The following is a 19,993-nucleotide window of genomic DNA, read 5'->3' as shown; positions in this document are numbered from 1 at the left end:
TATTAGAACACGGTAATATGTGAACATGTTACGCACAAGAACACAGGCAGTAAACAAACTATCAGGTTGTTTTCAAAACTATATCAGACAAGGCTAAGCTCTGCTTCTTCCTATTTCTTTTCGGACATGTTGAATTGTGCAAATGTAAACATAAGACATTTCTTAATGTAACTTAATTCAGCATGTTTTAGATGAACTAACCCAGGGTTCCCTCCGGGTCCTCCCATCTCCAAAAACATGCACCTGGGGATAGGTTGTTTGGCAACACTGAATGGTCCCTAGTGTGCAAATGTGAATGTGAATGTTGTCTGTCTATCTGTGTTGGCCCTGTGACGAGGGTGGCGACTTGTCCAGGGTGTACCCCACCTTCCACCCGATTGTAGCTGAGATAGGTTCCAGTGTCCCCCACAACCCCGAAGGGAATAAACGGTAGAAAATGGATGGATGGATGGATGGATAACCCATTCCCATTACCATTTTGCTAAACGCTATTAGGACTGCATGCAAAACTAAAATTAATTAATGCAATGTATCCTACCCAGCATCTTCCAGTTGTTTTTTGGATCACATTCCAAAAATGAGGTCTGCTCAAACTCTGTAACATTTTTAACTGTTTTCTGAATGTCAATGACTCTTATTGTATAGGAACACACACAATTTGAAGAAGATCCAAACAAACATACAAGAAAATAGACATTAATAATTCCAATGTATCCTCTGGATTTGGATAAAGACCCTTTCTAAAACTTGTCGGAAGTCCTCTTGAAGCCATGCGAAGTTAACAAAGATCACAAATGCTTACTTCACCTCTGGTTCTTCAGCGATCCAAGCCTTCCTCTTTTTTGGGGCCCCGTCACTGATACGTCTCAGTACGCCCTCTTCACTCTTTGGTCTGATGAAGGCGAAGGCGACTCCGCCTTGTTTTTGCCACAACCTTTGAGCAGCATCTGCCGAGTGAGAGCTCCCGGAATGCCATGCTCTCCTTTTAGGGGACCTGACCACACCAGAGCTTTCAGCGGGAGGCTTACTTGCTTCTGATGTCTCGCAGCACACGTGATACTGGAAACGCATTGATTCACACTCGGAGTGTGAGCTGCGTGTGCGGGGGAACACGTGAGAGGAGTGGATTGTGGAAGGCGCGAAAGGCAATATGGTTGAAAGGGATTTTTGTGGATTAGGGTAAAGCAGACCTGTCCTCCTGCGTCTCACTTCCTTCGTCCTTCTGTCACCCTCCTGGTCCTTTGGATTTGCTGATTTTTGGAATTGGTCATTAATTCTCTCCTTGTTGATCTTATGTTCCTTTCTCTTGGTCAGAGCCTCCTCAAGTTCAGTCTCCAGGTTGTTAACATCCTCAGTTATCTGGGTGACGCGGTCAAACTGAGACAGCAGGGCGTTGACGCATGGCAGCAGGTGGTCCAGGAAGGGCTGGACGTCAAAGCCTTGCTCAGAAATTGATGAGTCTTCAGACATGGTAGAAAGCGATGATGACAGCGGACGAGGAGAAGAAAAGGAATGAGACGAGCGCAGCAAGTGAGAAGACGGAGGGGAGGAAACAGAGAGGAGAGACGGGATTCTTGGGAAGCCCTGGAAGGAGGAACGTCCATGCCTTCAAACTTCACCCTGTGCCTGAACTGGAACGGAAAAGAAACAAGCACTATTTACATCAGGGGTGTCAAACGTATGGCCCGAGGGCCGAATCAGGTTTTATCCGCCCGCGGGATGAGTTTGCTAAGTTTTTTGAATGAAAAAAACTGCTGTTCTAAATGTGTCCACTGGATGTCGCAATAGCAATTCTTTGTATCTTTGTAGATGATGCTACATATGTACAAAATAAACCACATGATGTTAGAACATCAGTCGAGGGAAAATGATCAAACTACATAAATAACATCCTGTAATTTGATTTTGATATAATTTTTTTATCTTGATAGATTGACAATTAACACCAATGAGTTGACTGATGAACATTATCACATAATTTATTCAGAAAGTGTAAATAACGACAAATAAAGATAAAATACTATTAACCGCAACATGTAAGTGTAAAAAAACCCAACATTATGATTTGTACATTTTCAGAATGTGCTTGTTCTATTTTTAACAAAGAAAACTATCAGAAGTTGTCTTTATTTTTATGTTATTGTGCTGTGATTTTACCAGTGCCGCCCACTTGAGAGGAGATTTTTCTCCATGTGGCCCCCGATCTAAAATGAGTTTGACACACCTGATTTACATGAAGTGATTCACATGTTTTAGGGGATACATTAGATTTATCCAGTGAATCCTCGCCTATTCGCAAAAAATTACATATGTGATAGTAACATATTAGGGGCCTGATCTATTAAAAGTTTGCGAGTATTAAAACACATGCAAACTTCATAGTGCATGCAAAGCTAAATTTACTAAGTTTGTGCACTGATGTTTGTGTCTCCTAAATCAGTTTTTCTTAATCATAGAGGGCCGCCATGAAATAGCTTTTTCCCAGCTGTGGTCCATGCTTTTTTGTCGCAGTTTTACTCAGTTGTGATTCAACCGAAGTCTGGAGCTAAAGTCATAGAGTTTCTTAAGCGCAAAAAATATGACTAAAGTGGTGAAGTTGTATTTTAATTAGCATTTTAATTCTATTGACAGTTTAGTCAAGAAACATAATTTGGTTTATTTTAGCACAACATAATGGTATGTAAATGTATTTTTGGTCAGTTATTTATGGGTCCCTTCCTATGCGGTATAGTTGGTTAGTACTCATTTTTGTCATCAGCCTGAACAAAGCTTAAGTGTTAAATAAATAATAATGTTTGTGATCAACACATGGTTTCATATCATTTGATAAGATTGATAACTGTAAGTAGGTTGAATATAATTATAAAAAATGAGTAAATATTGTTTTCTTGTCAATATTTAGCAGGCTTGAAAAGGCTGTGAGAAGGAGGGCGATTCCGCTGCAAAAGAGACAATTGAGAGGAAGAGAATACACACGGCTGTGTGTGTGTGAACATAATTAGACTGTCAAAAATAAAACTACTGTATTTTCCAGACTGTAAGCAGCTACTTTTTTCCTACGCTTTGAACCCAGCAGCTTATAAAATAGTGCAGCAAATTGATGGATTTGTATTCACTAACAACCATAATGTTTTGTATACAACACATAGTTTTTATAAAACAACCACAGAGACTGAAAAGGTGTGTTATTGTTTGTGCTTTTGCGCCATCTTTTAAACGAGTTTGCTCACTGCAGGCGAGTTGCACATGTACAGTATTTCTTTCTGTTCATTGTCATAAACCGTAGAGTACAAGTGCCGTTCCGTCTACTAGTCATCCATAGCGCATCTACTTGTATGGTTTCTTCATTCATCACTCCAAGCAATGCTTGTCAATTTTACAATATAACTAAAACAATTCATACTTACTATACCGTCACGTTGATAGTAGTGTTTTATTTGTATGTGCTATCCTAATACAGTCACGCGAGCGTCATTAGCATTAGCTAATATGCGAACACGTTTACAAGAGTCTGTGTTAGTATTATTGACTTACAATGGCGTTCCTTTTGTATTGTTTCAGTTTCACAAATACCTCAGTAAATTCACCAATATGTCACCGTGGACATTTTGAGTCCATTTAGCTGATTGGAGAGCTAGCTACCGCAACTAGTGGGTCCATGACGATGACTTCTGTTTTGTTTGATCAACCGTTTTACTGCCGTATTACTGGCACCTTTTGGAAACAATTAAGATATGTAAACAAACATTTACTTAATCTTTCTGTGTAAATAACTCATTTCATAACGTATATATCTGCGGGCTATAGTCCAGTGTGGCTAATAATGGCAAATATTTATTTATTCTAAAATTTTTGGGTTAGGCTTATATACAGGTGCGCTCTATAGTCCGGAAAATAAGGTATTAGACATATTGTCTTTTTAGCAATATCAATGTATAATGTTAGATGTCGCGGGGGGTGCTAAAGGGACAAGCGGTAGAATGGATGGATGGAATGCTAGATGTCTTATGGGCTGATTACAACAAACTAATTTTATTTGTTTAAAAAATGTGGGCGTTTTTTTAATGATGTTTGTTTACAGGATATATTATTATAATGTATCTTTCAATATGCATTTGCTTGCGTCTGGAAGCAGATGCACCATCACAACACCGCAGCGCCTCCAAAAACGCACCTTCAGCGTGCTAAAAATCCGTTTTGTTTTGTAGATTGCGATTCTATATTGCTAAAAGGGTGGTACATATTATATTTGTGTACTGCTTGTTCAACAACGTTGCAAAACACCACATGTTGGAGAGCGTGATAACATGAATGTGGAGAGAAATTAATATCTCCATTGTGAGTCTTTTTTTTGCACCTCTTATCAATCACGCAGTCTTTATAGACCAGACGCAACACACCCACTAACAGTAAATGCAATTTTATATAGTTTGCACACGCTATTTAGCACTGTCTTGTTACTTGGATTGTAGTATATCAGTCCCAAAATGTACAGTATAATAATATGGCATATATACGTAATGGTTGTGTAAAACGGCAGTGCACTGTGTGGCTGTGGCAGCACTAGCGTTTCACCGTCAACTATGTTACAATGTGACCTCCAAACTTGCAGCGAGGTTTCAAGTATGATCGTAATTACAACATGTAATCAGTGTTGATTTTAAAGAGGCGACATTGGAGGAGAGCTTCCATCATCGTTTGATTCCGTAAAACACTTCACTTTGAAGCTTGTGTGTGTTTTTGCATAATGTTTCATCCTGTAATGTTTATGTAAATTGTAGCACTTTTAATTTGTTAAAATTAAATCTGTTAGCTATCATTTTTCACTACTATTTGTTAGAGGTAATCATCTATACATTCCACAATGTATGTGTTTAATACAATACAATATGTGCATGAGGCATATTATAGGGCTTACAGTGTCAGAAATATACATTTTTTATGTGTGCGTCTATTATTTTAGTTTTTTTACGCTGTTTCGGAACATACAGTAACGTCTGCAAATAGCAAGGTTCTGGATTGCAATACACTCACTTCTTTCGCCTTTGTAAGCCCAATCCAAAGCTTCAGTCTCTTGATAAAGAACTCAACCATCTCATAATCTTGAGGTTCTGTTGATGGACGATAAATGTCTGCTTTTTCAGCCCTAAATAACATAGAATGAAAGCCAAGAATGAGCATATCTTGTTAGTACATCACAGGAACAGCATGAAAGTTTGTTGTTGTTGTTGTAAATCTTACAGCTCTGGCAATCACCTTGTTGGTTTGATTGTTTATGTTTTGCATTCCTTATTTGCTTCTACTGTTTGATTGTTGGGATGAGCAGTTAAAAAGTATGTTTCTATGTTGCAGAAAATGACTTGTGTTTGCCTGAACAGTTGCAGAAATTTGAGACAACATCACAAAAATGGCCTTTTTTCCAGAAATGTAATTTACAAAAAAAGTCTTCACAGATAGAAAATGCTTCACAAGTGCAATAGAAAATGCTCTTTAAAAACAATAGTTTTCTAATCTACAGTGTTGTACACATGTTAAAAAGTCAACAAGGGACGGCGTGGCGTGGCGAAGTTGGTAGAGTGGCCGTGCCAGCAATCGGAGGGTTGCTGGTTACTGGGGTTCAACCCCCACCTCCATCCTAGTCACGTCCGCTGTGTCCTTGGGCAAGACACTTCACCCTTGCTCCTGATGGGTGCTGGTTAGCGCTTTGCATGGCAGCTCCCGCCATCAGTGTGTGAATGTGTGTGTGAATGGGTGAATGTGGAAATACTGTCAAAGCGCTTTGAGTACCTTGTAGGTAGAAAAGCGCTATACAAGTATAACCCATTTATCATTTATTATTTATAACAGGAGTGAACACACAATTGAGGGTTTATCAGAAGATAAACAAATCAACACAAAAGCAAAATAAGAGGTGTCCAGGCTGGTCCGCAGATGATATAGACCACAAAAGCTGGGGGAAATTTTATTTATTTATGCTACTGGTAATATACATCTTAAACCATTCTAATATCGGTCAGGGTACTCTATGCTTATATATCAGTTTTGTATAAAAGGCGCCAAATATTTAGCATTTGAACTTTTTTTGTGTTAGTTTAATTATATTTTTAGAATATGCCGCATGCAATAAAAAGCTAGATCTGGGTCAGACTTTGGACATTCTTTTACATAAGTATATTTCCTGGAGTCACCATGAAAATGAATAAAACCATGCAGTGGCCGACGGGGACAAACATACAGGTACATCCAAACGTTCCAAAGAAATGATCTGAAACCACAAACAGGCAACTATGGGTGTCAGAGCTGAGGGATATCTGCCTTTAAAGTCGTGAGCAGCATGCCCGCAAGAAAGTTGTATGTCTTTGTTAAACACTTGGCCATAATTTGAGGTATTATATAGTAACCAATTTTTACAGGCAATTGTTTTGCTCCTGTTTTTAACACAGTAACTAATGTCTTTGAAGAGAGATATCCCTCAGATCTGGTGCCCCTGGTAGCCTGACTACCTCCGTTGGTTCCATGAACTCTTGCAGAATTTCACTCATGCAGTTGTTTTGGGTGGTTTGTGTGTTTTTTGGCATTTGCAATAATTTTCTTTAGGTTTTGTTTTTGATTTTGCAGCGTTTGTGTGACTGCCGCACTTTTAATTGGCGGCATTTTCCTGTTTCATGTGTTTTTTGGTGTCTCGGTCTTTTTCGATAATTGCTGTGTTTGTAGGGCAGCACGGTGTCACAGGGGTTAGTGCATGTGTCTCGCAATACGAAGGTCCTGAGTTAAATCCCGGGCTCGGGAGCTTTCTGTGTGGAGATTGTATGTTCTCCCCGTGACTGCGTGGGTTCCCTCCGGGTACTCCGGCTTCCTCCCACCTCCAAAGACATGCACCTGGGGATAGGTTGATTGGCAACACTAAATTGGCCCTAGTGTGTGAATGTGAGTGTGAATGTTGTCTGTCTATCTGTGTTGATTGATTGATTGAGTGATACTTTTATTAGTAGGTTGCACAGTGAAGTACATATTCCGTACAATTGACCACTAAATGGTAACACCCGAATAAGTTTTTCAACTTGTTTAAGTCGGGGTCCACTTAAATTGATTCATGATACAGATATATACTATCATATATACTATCATCATAATACAGTCATCACATAAGATAATCACATTGAATTATTTACATTATTTACAATCAGGGGTGTGGAGGGGCGGGGGGAGGTTATGGACATCAAGTAGTGGAACAGAGAGAGAGAGAGAGAGAGAGAGAGAGAGAGAGAGAGAGAGAGAGAGAGAGAGAGAGAGAGAGAGAGAGAGAGAGAGAGAGAGAGAGAGAGAGAGAGAGAGATCAGAAGGCATAAGAAAAAGAAAAAGTATCTGCATTTGATTGTTTACATTTGATTATTAGCAATCCGGGGAGGGTGTTAGTTTAGGGTTGTAGCTGCCTGGAGGTGAACTTTTATTGCGGTTTTGAAGGAGGATAGAGATGCCCTTTCTTTTATACCTGTTGGGAGCGCATTCCACATTGATGTGGCATAGAAAGAGAATGAGTTAAGACCTTTGTTAGTTCGGAATCTGGGTTGGCCTTGCGATGAGGTGGCGACTTGTTAAGGGTGTACCCAGCCTTCCGCCCGAATGCAGCTGAGATAGGGACACAAAATATTTTGGGGGACAAGCGGTAGAAAATGGATGGATGGATGGGCTGTGTTTGGACGTTGCTGTGCGTTTGCCACTTTTGGTCAACTTAAATCCAGTTTATAGACTATTTGTTTGAAGGGTAGTAGTACATACCAATCCTAAAGTCAAATGCAGATGAGTTATTTAATGGGTAAGTGTAAGTACCTGTATGCACAGATGAGTACAGCCCCAAAGAGTTTGGCCAAAAGCCAAACACCAGCCCCCATTACCAATAGGCCATAGAGGGGCCCGAGGACTGGGTGGACTATACATAATCTTTGGAGGCTGATCCGGCCACGCATAATGGACAGCAATGACACCAAAGCCTGATGCATGGACAGAAACCCATCCACTGAGCGTGAGAAGAGCTGAAAACATAGCACAGAAATGTCAAATGCGATTGACTGATAGCTCGATCATTTCATTCATCATTTTTTTTACCGTATTGCTGAGGTGTGTACAGAACAGCATCAATAGCAGCAAGAGGATTTTTAAGACCCACAACTCCTTCCAAGCTCTCTGCAGGACTCTGATGATCATGACCCACCGCTGAACAAATCTCAAGGTTCCCAACAGCTGGCACAAAAAGCAATGGAAATGTGTGTTTCAAGATAAAATGCAAAGCGGAAGTATTGTTTTGCGTAATGGGGAACTGCAGCTGGACGTTACCTTTAAAACCAGAAGAGTGAGCAAGATAGCCGCACATTGGGAAGACCTCCGAGTCAGCAGAGCAGGGCCATGGAAGTTAATGAAGCTGTCTGGGTGGGACCGCAGCTAAATCATGATGGATGATCAGATGCACGTTACAGTACGCACATTCTAGCACGCACATTCTACAAGTGGGCATGGTTGATTACTGTCAAGTTTAAACAGGCCCTGTTCTCTCTGTATACACAGTATGTTGAGTATGGCAGTGTTTGCTGATTGGTCAGCTGCAGTATGCTGTCAATCATTCTCACATTGGCAAGAAGGCCGCTCTAGAAATGCAATCCATTTTCCGTCTGGCGCTAGTGTTTGACTTGTCTCCATTCAATAGCTGAACATTATTTGTTCACATTAAAAAATGCACAGAACAAAAACTGCAGGGGACATGTCCCACCTGTCCTCCCCCAAATTACGTCCATGGTCAAAGTATATATTTATTTTTACCAACTTTACCCTGGACGTATTTCTCGGATTACTTTTTTTTTTAGGTCTTTTAATTAGGGATGTCCGATAATAGCTTTTTGCCGATATCCGATATTACGATATTGTCCAACTCTTTAATTACAGATACCGATATCAACTGATACCGATAGCAACCGATACCGATATATAAAGTCGTGGAATTAACACATTATTATGCCTAATTTGGACAACCAGGTATGGTGAAGATAAGGTCCTTTTTAAAATAATTTATACAATAAAATAAGATAAAATCATTTAAAAAAAAATCTTGAATAAAAAAGAAAGTAAAACAATATAAAAAAAGTTACATAGAAATTAGTAATTAATGAAAATGAGTAAAATTAACTGTTAAAGGTTAGTACTATTAGTGGACCAGCAGCCCGCACAATCATGTTTGCTTAGGGACTGTATCCCTTGCAGACTGTATTGATATATATTGATATATAATGTAGGAACCAGAATATTAATAACAGAAAGAAACAACCCTTTTGTGTGAATGAGTGTGAATGAGTGTAATAGGGGGAGGGAGGTTTTTTGGGTTGGTACACTAATTGTAAGTGTATCTTGTGTTTTTTATGTCGATTTAATTTAAAAAAATATATATAAAACGATACCGATAATAAAAAAAAACGATACAGATATTTTCCGATATTACATTTTAATGCATTTATCGGCCGACATCTCTACTTTTACTAGAAATAAAAAGCTATGATGCAAATTAGAAAGACTTAGAAGTTTTTACTGTAACTTGGAGAAACAACATGACCAAAAGATTTGGGACATCTGTTAACTACGTCAGAAAATACAATCTTTGCAAATATATTGGGTTATTCTTTGAGTATAATTGAGTCGTTGCTACAACAGTATTTGTTGTTCTAGAAATAACTTTATTCCAGAAAATTTGGAATGTGGGATTTTTTCTCCCATTTATCCGGAAAAAAGGACCTGAGCAAGTGTCTGATCGGCTGCCTATTTCTGTTTTAATCCAATCCAAAGGTGCTAGGTAGGCTTGAAGGCAGGGTTCTACAGCAAACTCATACAATCATCTTTTTATAAATCATGTAGCAACAGAAAAGGGCCTTCCAAAAAGACCATGTCCAAGTAAGTTGCAGCTCAATACTTGTGTCCACAAACTTTGAGGCACTTTAATACCTGGGAAACACAAGATGTGACCTGAGACAGAAAGCAGAGTTGGAGAACACTCGTCACCAGTGACAATGTCGCCAGAAGCAGCTGTAGCCAGTGTTTGCCTTCGCACAGATACTGAGCACGCTCAGTAGCCATGGACCACACTTCCCCAAACAAGATGAGGAGAGCAGAACTGAGAAGGAGAACCTGTGAGGGGAAGCCCGGATGTCGTATTACCTTGATTAATTTGAATTGGTTATGAAGTCGATGTAGCAAGGTGGGGGTTTACCGTCAGAACCAGATGAAGGTCCAAGCCTTTATGGGATGACGGGACGAGGAGTGGATGAATGGAAAGGGAGGAAGTGACTCTTTGTGTCCGATCGAGTTGAACGGACACACAGAGAAATAAACCAGACTCTCTGTGGTATTGTGTGAAATCCAAAGAGATAGTTTTGAACCTGAAGGTACGAAAAATAAACCAGCATCAAATGTCAAACACTGTACATAAATATAGTGTTGTTTAGAGAAGGCGTAGTAAATCCACTTACTTTTTAGTGTAAAAGCCTCGCATGTGAAGGTCAGCCAGAACCCGTTGTGTCACCACACTGCTGTTTCCCAAAATGATAACCTCTGCCCATCCCGGTGTGTGCGCGTACTGGAGCCGAGGCGAACCAACGAGGCGCAGCAAAGGGTTGTGGTGCACGTGGTTCACCAAGGTGGTGTTCATCCACTGCTCTGCATCTAACCAGCTGTGACAAAGTGGGATCGATTAAAAAATTTACAAAGTAAGAGGTCATGAAACAAGACCAGCTCATTGGCTTATTTTGTGTGTATGTAGTGAGAATATGAAGATGTTTTTGCAAGATTGCATGAAGTATGAAGACATAAACTACACAGGTCCGGTGGCCATGGATGAAGTGCTGGCTGTGCAGAGTCTGGACCCGGGGTGGACCGCTCGCCTGTGCATCGGTTGGGGACATCTCTGCGCTGCTGACCCGTCTCCGCTCGGGATGGTTTCCTGCTGGCCCCACTATGGACTGGACTCTCACTATTATGTTGGATCCACTATGGACTGGACTTTCACAATATTATGTCAGACCCACTCGACATCCATTGCTTTCGGTCTCCCCTAGAGGGAGGGAGGGGGGGAGGGGGGGTTTACCCACATATGCGGTCCTCTCCAAGGTTTCTCATAGTCATTCACATCGACGTCCCACTGGGGTGAGTTTTTCCTTGCCCTTATGTGGGCTCTGTACCGAGGATGTCGTTGTGGCTTGTGCAGCCCTTTGAGACACTTGTGAGTTAGGACTATATAAATAAACATTGATTAATTGATTGACATATAAAATACTTAAAAAGGTATACCTGCGCAAAGTAATACAGTCAGCTCCAATATAAAAGCTATATGAAACATTCTGCCTTCAAAATACATTGTAATATTATTCCCTTTTAAGAACTTGCGGTGTTTAGATAGCATGATTTTAAGACTGTGGAAGTAGGCATGGGTAATGAGAGAAAGGACAAACTCAGCTGAGCATCAATGCACCACTAAGCAGTCCCTCCAGGACGTCTTGTGCCGATTCATGCTAACTCAACCAATTTATGTGAGTTATGTGCGCGACCTCGCGACTATCGTGCAAAATATTTGAAATATTTTGTGTCCCCTGTCGCGGAAGCGCGCATGGGGGCTGAGCTCTGTGCCTTGTTCAGACAGCGGCAGCACTTCCGGCGATGTCAATGATACAAAATGTGGACTATTACGATCATGCTTTGATTGTCAAAAATGTTGTTGGTGTAACATGTGACATTCCTACCCGAATAAATGCTTTTGATCATCCATACATGACGTGCTGTACTAGTACTTACATCGCTGCACAAGCTTCTCTATTGTATACGTGTCATGCTGCAGAGCGGTTGGTCATCCTGCTAATTTCTGCCAATTACATGAATAATGTCCTGTAATTTGGTTTATTGTTGATTTCATCTTCTGATAGATTATACAATAACAGTAATATAATGGGAACAAACAGTACAGTGTAGACTCAATTCCATGTTAAACCCCCCCATAAAAACCCACATATTTTATACCAGAAAATATGTGTCACACGTACGTCCCCAGTATGTGCCAACATCATGTGGATTATATGTACAGACTTGGCATTGTACAAAACTTGTGAATTTGGACTCATTTTATTAATTACAAAAAAAGGTAGTAGAGGATACATAATACTTTAGCATATTTCTGTGCTGCCATTCAATGTGTCCCCCCATCTATTTTCCTCAATTGATGTACTAACATGTGTTTTATTCTGTAGATACTTAGCATCATCAACAACAAAACTTGTGAATTTGGACTCATGTTATTAATCACAAAAAAAATTAGTTAGGGATACATAATATTTATAATCATTGACATCGCTAATAACACGGAAGTGCTGCCGCTGTCTGAACAAGGCAAGGCAAGGCAAGGCAAGGCAACTTTATTTGTACAGCACTTTTCATACACAAGGCAGACTCAAAGTGCTTCACAGACAACAAAGTGAAATGAAAGAAAATAAAAGCAAAATTAAAATGCAGACAACAAAAATAAAAACAGTGCGGACGTTAAAAGTTAAAAGATTTAGCTGAAAGCTAAAGTGAACATAAAAGTTTTCAGTCTAGTTTTAAAAGTAGTCAGAGTTGGGGAAAGTCTGACATCTTCAGGAAGTTTATTCCAGCTATTTGTCGCATAGTGACTGAATGATGCTCTCCCTTGATTTGAGTTTACTCTGGGAACCACTAACAGATTGGTCTTAGAAGATCTTAGTGATCTAGAGGGCTTATATAGTGGGAGCATATCAGTGATATACTTCGGCCCTAGACCATGTAGTGATTTATATGTGAGCAGAGGATTTTGAAATCAATTCTCTGATGTACAGGAAGCCAATGTAAGGATTTAACAATTGGTGTAATGTGCTCACATTTTTTGGTCTTTGTTAGAACTCTAGCAGCAGCGTTCTGAACAAGCTGTAGCTGCCTGACAGTTTTTTTGGGAAGACCTGCAAGGAGACCATTACAATAGTCCAGCCTACTGGTAATAAAGGCATGTACAAGTTTTTCTAAGTCTTGAGCTGACATGAGCCCTCTAAGTCTTGTTACATTTTGTCTTGTTACAGCCCAGAGCTCCGCCCGCATGCGTACTCCCGCGGTAGGGGATACAAAATATTTCAGGGATACAAAATTTCGCACGACACTTGCAACTTCCCCGCACGTATTTGGTCAATCGGCATCATTGCTTCAGATTCCCGTCAACAGCGCTAAGCTTTCTTTGCGGCAAGAAATGTGTTGGAACATAAATGAATGTTTAAGGTGAACAAACATTTTTCAAGCGTAAAACATACACCTAGAATGTCTGCAACTTGTGGACGACAGAGCAGGCAGCAGGCAATAAGGAAACATTTAGTGGTGTTTCTTATGACTATTTTTACTGTTATCTTTTATAATAAAAGATAACCGTACATTAGTTTGGTTTTCAACTTTTGTTGAAATCCTGTGGGTTTATTTGGTTTAGTTTTTTAATGTCCTGTCCAGCTACTCAGGCAAATCATATAGTTGATGTAGATGCCCATATCGGCTGTACAAATTTACTTTACAAAAGAAAAGTTTGGGATACGTCTCTTGTTGCCTTATTTGTATTTGACTTTATTAAATTAATTTATATTATTATTTGGTGCAACCGGGCGGGAGCAGGAGGGGATAGAAAGAGAAATAAAGGAAGACAGAGGGGGAAATTGCGGGGACAAGAGGGGGATAAGACAGAGAGACAACAACAGCAAACACAACAATAACAACCACAACAGAACAACATCAGCAAATAGGATATGTACAGATATGACGCTAAAAGTGATAGCAAAGAAGCAGTTAGTGAAATAAATAATAATACAGAAATGACAATGAGCATCATTACACTACAAATGGGGCAATACAGATACCAATAGAAATAGCACTATTGGTAATGAATAATAACAATAATTACCTATATTATCAACCATACAATTGTTCAAATGCAACAACACATATATGTAATGATAACTTGAAATACAAAATCAAGCAAATAAATGGAGCGAAAGAAAGAGAAGGCAACTATATTAACCTTGTAGATTGTTATAGTAACAATAGGTGAAGCTTTGTCAGTTTCCCATAGGGCAAAAATGTTAATATATGCTTTAAACATGATTATATGCATGAGTGTATGTATGTATATGTACTTGTATATGTACAGTATGTGTATATGTATGTTTGTACATTGAATGTATGTTTTTGAGGTTAGGATTACATGGAACAACTAAACAATTGATGACCAATTTTTATAAAGAAAAGGCCTCACAACTTTTGCCCCAACTTTCTGAAAAAGCTGCCACAAATAGGCATTTTAGCATTTTACAAATCACTTGGAAGTCTATCTGTAATTACTACAGGAATGCAACTGTATTTTCAGTTAGTTTTTTTGCAGAATTTTTTTTATTTATTAAAAAATTGGGGAACATAGCTCATAATGGCACAATGTAAAGAGTAAAGGCTAAAATGTTGATACTAATAACAAAAAACACAATGCTTTGTTCTCAGCATGCTCTGATTTCTTAATATGCCGCCATTGGATGAAAAAGTTGGACACCTCTGTTGTATGTTGTAGTGAAAATGCTCACCTTGCGACGGATGTGAGATTGGGCACCCCCAAGGGAGCAGTGAGAAATTGGCGTCTCACAGCGGAGTGCAACAACCTCCCCTGTCTTTGTTCCATGTTATCCTGATAGTTCATCATGAGCACCAGCAAAAAAAACAGCAGCTGGTACACACAGTGCTTTGGAGACAATAGAAAAAACACATTGTAAAAAAAAATCTGCACAATTTACAGTAAAATAACGGCAGCTGTGGTTGCCAGCAATTCACCGTAAAAAATTCAGTTACGATGTATAGGACATTACACAGTATGATGATGTTGAATCTGGTAATTTTACAGTTAATAATTGTTTTTGCTTATGGTAAATTACTATGAAAAAAACTGGTCTATTGGTAACCTGTTTACAAAAAACCTATACAACTTATACTGGCAGGAGTGTTTGCCAGGAATTCACCGGGAAACAAATTAGGGCCAATTTTAGTGTTGCTAAAATAATAAATTTAAAAAAATAAAATAAAATAAAATAAAAATGACAGTGTTGCCTATTACCAAGTGCATGTCTTTGGAAGTGGGAGGAAGCTGCACTACCTGGAGAGAACCCACGCAGACACAAGGAGAACATGCAAACTCTACACAGAAAGACCCCTTGCACTGTTCGGCATGAGCACTAACCACTATGTTATCGTGCTGTCCTGTAATCAATACTAGTACCGTATTTTCCGCATCATAAGCCGCCCCGTGTTGTAAGCCGCACCTTCAATGAATGGCATATTTCAAAACTTTGTTTACCTATTAGCCGCCCCGTGTTATTAGCCGCACCCACGCTACGCTAAAGGGAATGTCAAAAAAACAGTCAGCTAGGTCAGTCAAACTTTAATAATATATTACAAACCAGCGTTCTAACAACTCTGTTCACTCCCAAAATGTAATGTGCAAATGTGAAATCACAAAAATAGCAACATCAATAACTCAACGTTGCTCATACGTTAGTGTCACACAACACACAAAATAAACATTTAAAGCTCACTTTCTGAAGTTATTACTCATCCACAAATCCCTCGAATTATTCTTCTTCGGTGTGCTTCACTTGTTTTTTGACACCATCTGTGATGTGGACGCGCATGCAGTCATAGATCAACAGGGACCGAGCTGCGTGAAAAAAGTCACCCGGTCTCTTCGCTCATTTTTTCTTCATCCATCCATCCCTTCGAGTTAGCTTTTATGATGACGCCGGCTGGAAAGTTCTCTTTTGGCAAGGTCTTCCTTTTGAATATCACCATGGGTGGAAGTTTCTGGCCGTTAGCATGGCAAGCTAGAACCACAGTGAAGGACGACTTCTCATTCCCTGTGGTGCGAATATTCACCGTACGTGTTCCCGTTGTATCCACAGTGCGGTTCACATGAATATCAACATTTTGTGGTCTTTACAGAAACACACAAATGAAATGAAACGTAATATCCGCGCGCTTCTTCTTCTACGGGGGCGGGTGCTCACCTTGGCGGTTGCTTACAGTAGAAGAAGAAGCGCTTCCTCTTCTATGGGGGCGGTTGCTTACCGTAGAAGAAGAAGCGCTTCCTCTTCTACGGGGAAAAAAGATGGCGGCTGTTTACCGTAGTTGTGAGACCTAAACTTTATGAAAATAAATATTAATATTAATCCATATATAAGGCGCACCGGGTTATTAGCCGCACTGTCAGCTTTTGAGAAAAATTGTGGTTTTTAGGTGCGGCTTATGGTGCTGAAAATACGGTACCTTCAAAATGCCTGTATTTCCAAAATATGTGAGCGGTACGTGAGGATTTTAACTTGAAAGTATTTGTACAACCTTTCACTGGACAACTCGCAACATGACTTTCCGCAACATGTTCCTTCAAGTGAACTATTAAAAAATGAGCCTTAAATGCTGCGTATCTGTTAAATAGCGGCTTGCAACCAGTTCCAGCACACTTAAACACACAGCGCGGTTCATTTCGATGCAGTTTGCAATGAAGCACATATAAGAAAACATGATAGCCAAAAGGTAACTAGGCTAATGCTTTAACACAAACCCCTAAAAAATTTAGTTATGCTGTAAATTGAAATGTACAATCTGCAAAAACATTAATTTAGACAGAGTAACACCGTATATTTTAGAGTATTTGCATGCTTGTAACATTACATTTGCAAATGCATTGTACAACTTTTCATTATTTACACAGTAAAGTCATGTGTTTTCTACGTATTATAACCTCAATAATTTAGGTTATCTACTGTTTCTTGGCTTGCAGGAATCCACTGCATTTACTGCTGTGATAAACTATTTTTGATTTTACAGTGCTTTACTGTTGCTCTTTAACAATAGCTTGCCGTCATTTTTACGGTAATTATTTTACAGTGCAGTTAAGATAAATATGAACTGCAATAATGGTCAGAAAGGTTGCTTTGATTCTCACCCTCATGAGTGACCTCAGGGCACGGACTTTACGAGCCTCCTCCTTAGCTTGGAGCAGGCCGTAGCCACATGGTGGTTGAACCTTCCCACTGTGTTCTCCGGATGCCTTCACCACTGTGGTCTCCTGGGCCAGCTGGTCCTCAACCTCTGGATCCACAGGCCGCCAAACTATGGTGTAGATCAAGGCCTGCGTGCACACCTGAGCAAGATAATACAAGAGTATTACACCAAAGCTCAATGAGGTATGGCCAGTAGGTGAGGTGTTTGAAGAGACTTTGAGAGGTTCCAGCAGGACAGCAGAGGTGAGGAAGGCAGACAATGCCGATATCAGCCACATGAGGACGACGGTTCTGGAGAAGAGGCTGCCGTAGATTCCGACAAGAGCTAGGCAGGATCCGATCAGCACGGCCACAACGGGGTAGATCACGCACAGCACCCAGGGAGGTAAGAGCTGGCTGGGTCGAGTTCGAGCAATGCCTAAGGAGGTCAGAGGGTGTAGTGGTGGATCAGTTAGTATTTCAACGCAGTTTGTACTTTTGTTTTGCCAACTTTGCAATTTGACATCCCTTTTGGATAGTCAAACCCAATTGTCGTACCGATGCGTGTGGTGGAGGAGGATCTTGTCGAGTCTGGAGACGGACTCGGCAGGAAGGTACTGGCCACCGAGTAAACAGACTGTACAGACGGACATTTGTAGAGTTTGTTCTCAAACGGGGAGGGACAAGCCTGTGGACCGAACTTGAGGAACTCTGCCTCGTGAAGGCTTTTATCCTCAGTGTGGTCTGACCAGCTGCTGCATGAGGTGCTCTGACTAAGAAAGGGCAGGAATCCCAAATAAGGATGCATGACTCTGCACTTTAATTCTGAACAGAACCCTGACCTACGTGTTTGAGATTGAAGACGCGGTTGTAGGGGAGTCCCTGCCGCTGTCTGAGTTGTTTTTGGACAAACATGAAGTGTCTTCTTTTGCTTCTTCTATTGACATCAGCAGGTTCTCCTCTGAAAGCATAAACAATATAGTCAGAGCATTCTTTGACTTATTGAATCAAATCTGGTTTGTGATTTTAGTGAACGCCGTCCTACCGGACAGAGTAAAAAATGTCTTAATATTGTGGTTGTGAGCATTCACAGAAATAATATGCTGGTCCTGTGCAGGCAGGGATGAATGAGTGTGTTTGGTAGCAGGGGGGTCAGACGAGGTCAGGTGAAGCTGCAAGTGAGCCTTTTTCCTCCTTAGCTGGCGAGTTGGAAACACATCAAGCGAGGCTTCACAGAGGTCGGGGGCGTCAGACTCTTTAAGCAGGCTGTCACATGACGTCCAGGAAGCATGGTTCTCTCCGTGAACTGCAGCGTCCGTCTGAGGCACCAAACCAGAGACAGCCCAGAAGTCCAGGATGCTGGAGTCAAAGGCGTTGCTCTCCATTAACTGTAGGATTAACACAGATAGTACTATTATCAGAGTTTCTGCAGGTATCAGCAAATCTAAATGATGTCCTACTGCAGATCATTACTATACACAATTGTCTGTATGGACAAAATTGTAATCATTTGACAACGATAATGTTGTATAGTTGACAAGTTTACAATTTTTTGTGGCCGAATTAAGCACTAATGTAATCATAATGTATAATAATAAAACATTTTATTACTGTGGAGGGGGGCGTGGTCTGCGGGCCTGCCGCGGAGCGGGTTGTGTAAGGACCAGCCTCGAAGCACAGCTGGCAGGTGATTGGATTACCCAGCTGGGACTGATCATACAATCACCTGCCATGCTTATTAGCAGCAGCAGGGCCGAGATACAGGGGTTGGAGTTGGAGCGAGAGAGAGACACGCTGGAGAACAGAGCGAGACACACGCTAAAGAGCAGAGCAGAGCAGCAGGAGAGACTGGGGCTGAAAAGTCGAGTGCGATTGCTGAAACGTGGACTCAATAAAACGTTGTTGAATCCTGAATACCGGGCTCTCGTGCCAGTGTGTGGTGGTCAGGAGAACCCACTAGAGGGCAACCTCTACATTTACCATTGTAATTGGAAGGTCAATAACTTATGGTAATTATCCTAAATAGGTCAACAAATATCAAAATAAAATGGACTCAATGTTTGTGAGCAAAAAATACATTTCAATAAATTATTGGACATCTTGAAGTGCAGTTTTTCTCCAAATGGAAAAACTCGATCAGGTGGTTTGTTTCGTTGTCATTTTTGTTGCCAATTGCAATTGTATGAACACTTTTAAGGCCTCTGGACCTTGTATTTAATGTTTTGTAATGCCATCTAAGGCCTTAATTTTCTCATTATCCATTTATTGATTTTTTATGCTTTTTAATGACCTGCAGAGACTCTGTGTATATATATATATATGACGGACTGAAAGAGCAAGACAATTACTGTGTGTGCGCGTGTTTGTGTGTATGTACTCTTACGGATGAGGGACTGTCTCTGACTTGGCTGGAGGATTCAGACAGAGATAGGAAAGACGGGCCTGATAGCGCTGATTGGCCGAGGTAGACGTCCATCTCCACAGAATGACAAACCGGTGATGGAGGAACTGACATGTCCACGATAACCTGTGTTACATTTACACGCACACACACACACACACACACACACACACACACACACACACACACACACACACACACACACACACACACACACACACACACACACACACACACACACACACACACACACACACACACACACACACACACACACACACACACAAAGTTAATATTGTGTATTTTAAATAAATGGGAAATACATTTGTATGCTGACAGATGAGTAGTCCATTAACAACTAGATAGAAATGATGGCATTGGAGTATTCAATATCTTAAAATGTGTTTTTTGGCAATTCTAACTTTGACCACAGCGTCAGTTGCTATGTAGAGTGGCGCTTTCCATAATTTTCATCAGACTGCATTGCAAAATGGTTAACCCC

At 40.4% G+C, this 19,993-nt stretch overlaps 1 protein-coding gene across 1 annotated transcript in view; it reads right to left on the bottom strand.

The window, feature by feature from the left end:
- Positions 1-525: 525 nt before the first annotated feature.
- LOC133656384 (polycystin-1-like) overlaps positions 526-19,993 on the bottom strand; it is a 56,636-nt gene continuing 37,168 nt past the window's right edge. Inside the window, exons 27-42 of the mRNA XM_062057470.1 lie at positions 19,474-19,617; positions 18,136-18,478; positions 17,937-18,051; positions 17,649-17,863; positions 17,327-17,529; positions 17,054-17,251; positions 14,646-14,800; positions 10,509-10,709; positions 10,250-10,418; positions 9,985-10,167; positions 8,335-8,439; positions 8,107-8,241; positions 7,831-8,033; positions 5,035-5,146; positions 1,543-1,631; positions 526-1,504 (exon numbers count right to left, since the gene is read on the bottom strand). Of these exons, the coding sequence (XP_061913454.1) occupies positions 799-1,504; positions 1,543-1,631; positions 5,035-5,146; positions 7,831-8,033; positions 8,107-8,241; positions 8,335-8,439; positions 9,985-10,167; positions 10,250-10,418; positions 10,509-10,709; positions 14,646-14,800; positions 17,054-17,251; positions 17,327-17,529; positions 17,649-17,863; positions 17,937-18,051; positions 18,136-18,478; positions 19,474-19,617 (3,276 nt within the window). The 3' untranslated portion in view covers positions 526-798. The remainder of the gene's footprint in view (positions 1,505-1,542; positions 1,632-5,034; positions 5,147-7,830; positions 8,034-8,106; positions 8,242-8,334; positions 8,440-9,984; positions 10,168-10,249; positions 10,419-10,508; positions 10,710-14,645; positions 14,801-17,053; positions 17,252-17,326; positions 17,530-17,648; positions 17,864-17,936; positions 18,052-18,135; positions 18,479-19,473; positions 19,618-19,993) is intronic.

The sequence above is a fragment of the Entelurus aequoreus genome, linkage group LG08 (genome assembly GCF_033978785.1).
Source record: "Entelurus aequoreus isolate RoL-2023_Sb linkage group LG08, RoL_Eaeq_v1.1, whole genome shotgun sequence".
In the NCBI taxonomy this organism is placed as follows: Eukaryota; Metazoa; Chordata; class Actinopteri; order Syngnathiformes; family Syngnathidae; genus Entelurus; species Entelurus aequoreus.
Note: the sequence above shows the minus strand (reverse complement) of the source record. Positions and strands in the feature narration are given on the sequence as shown.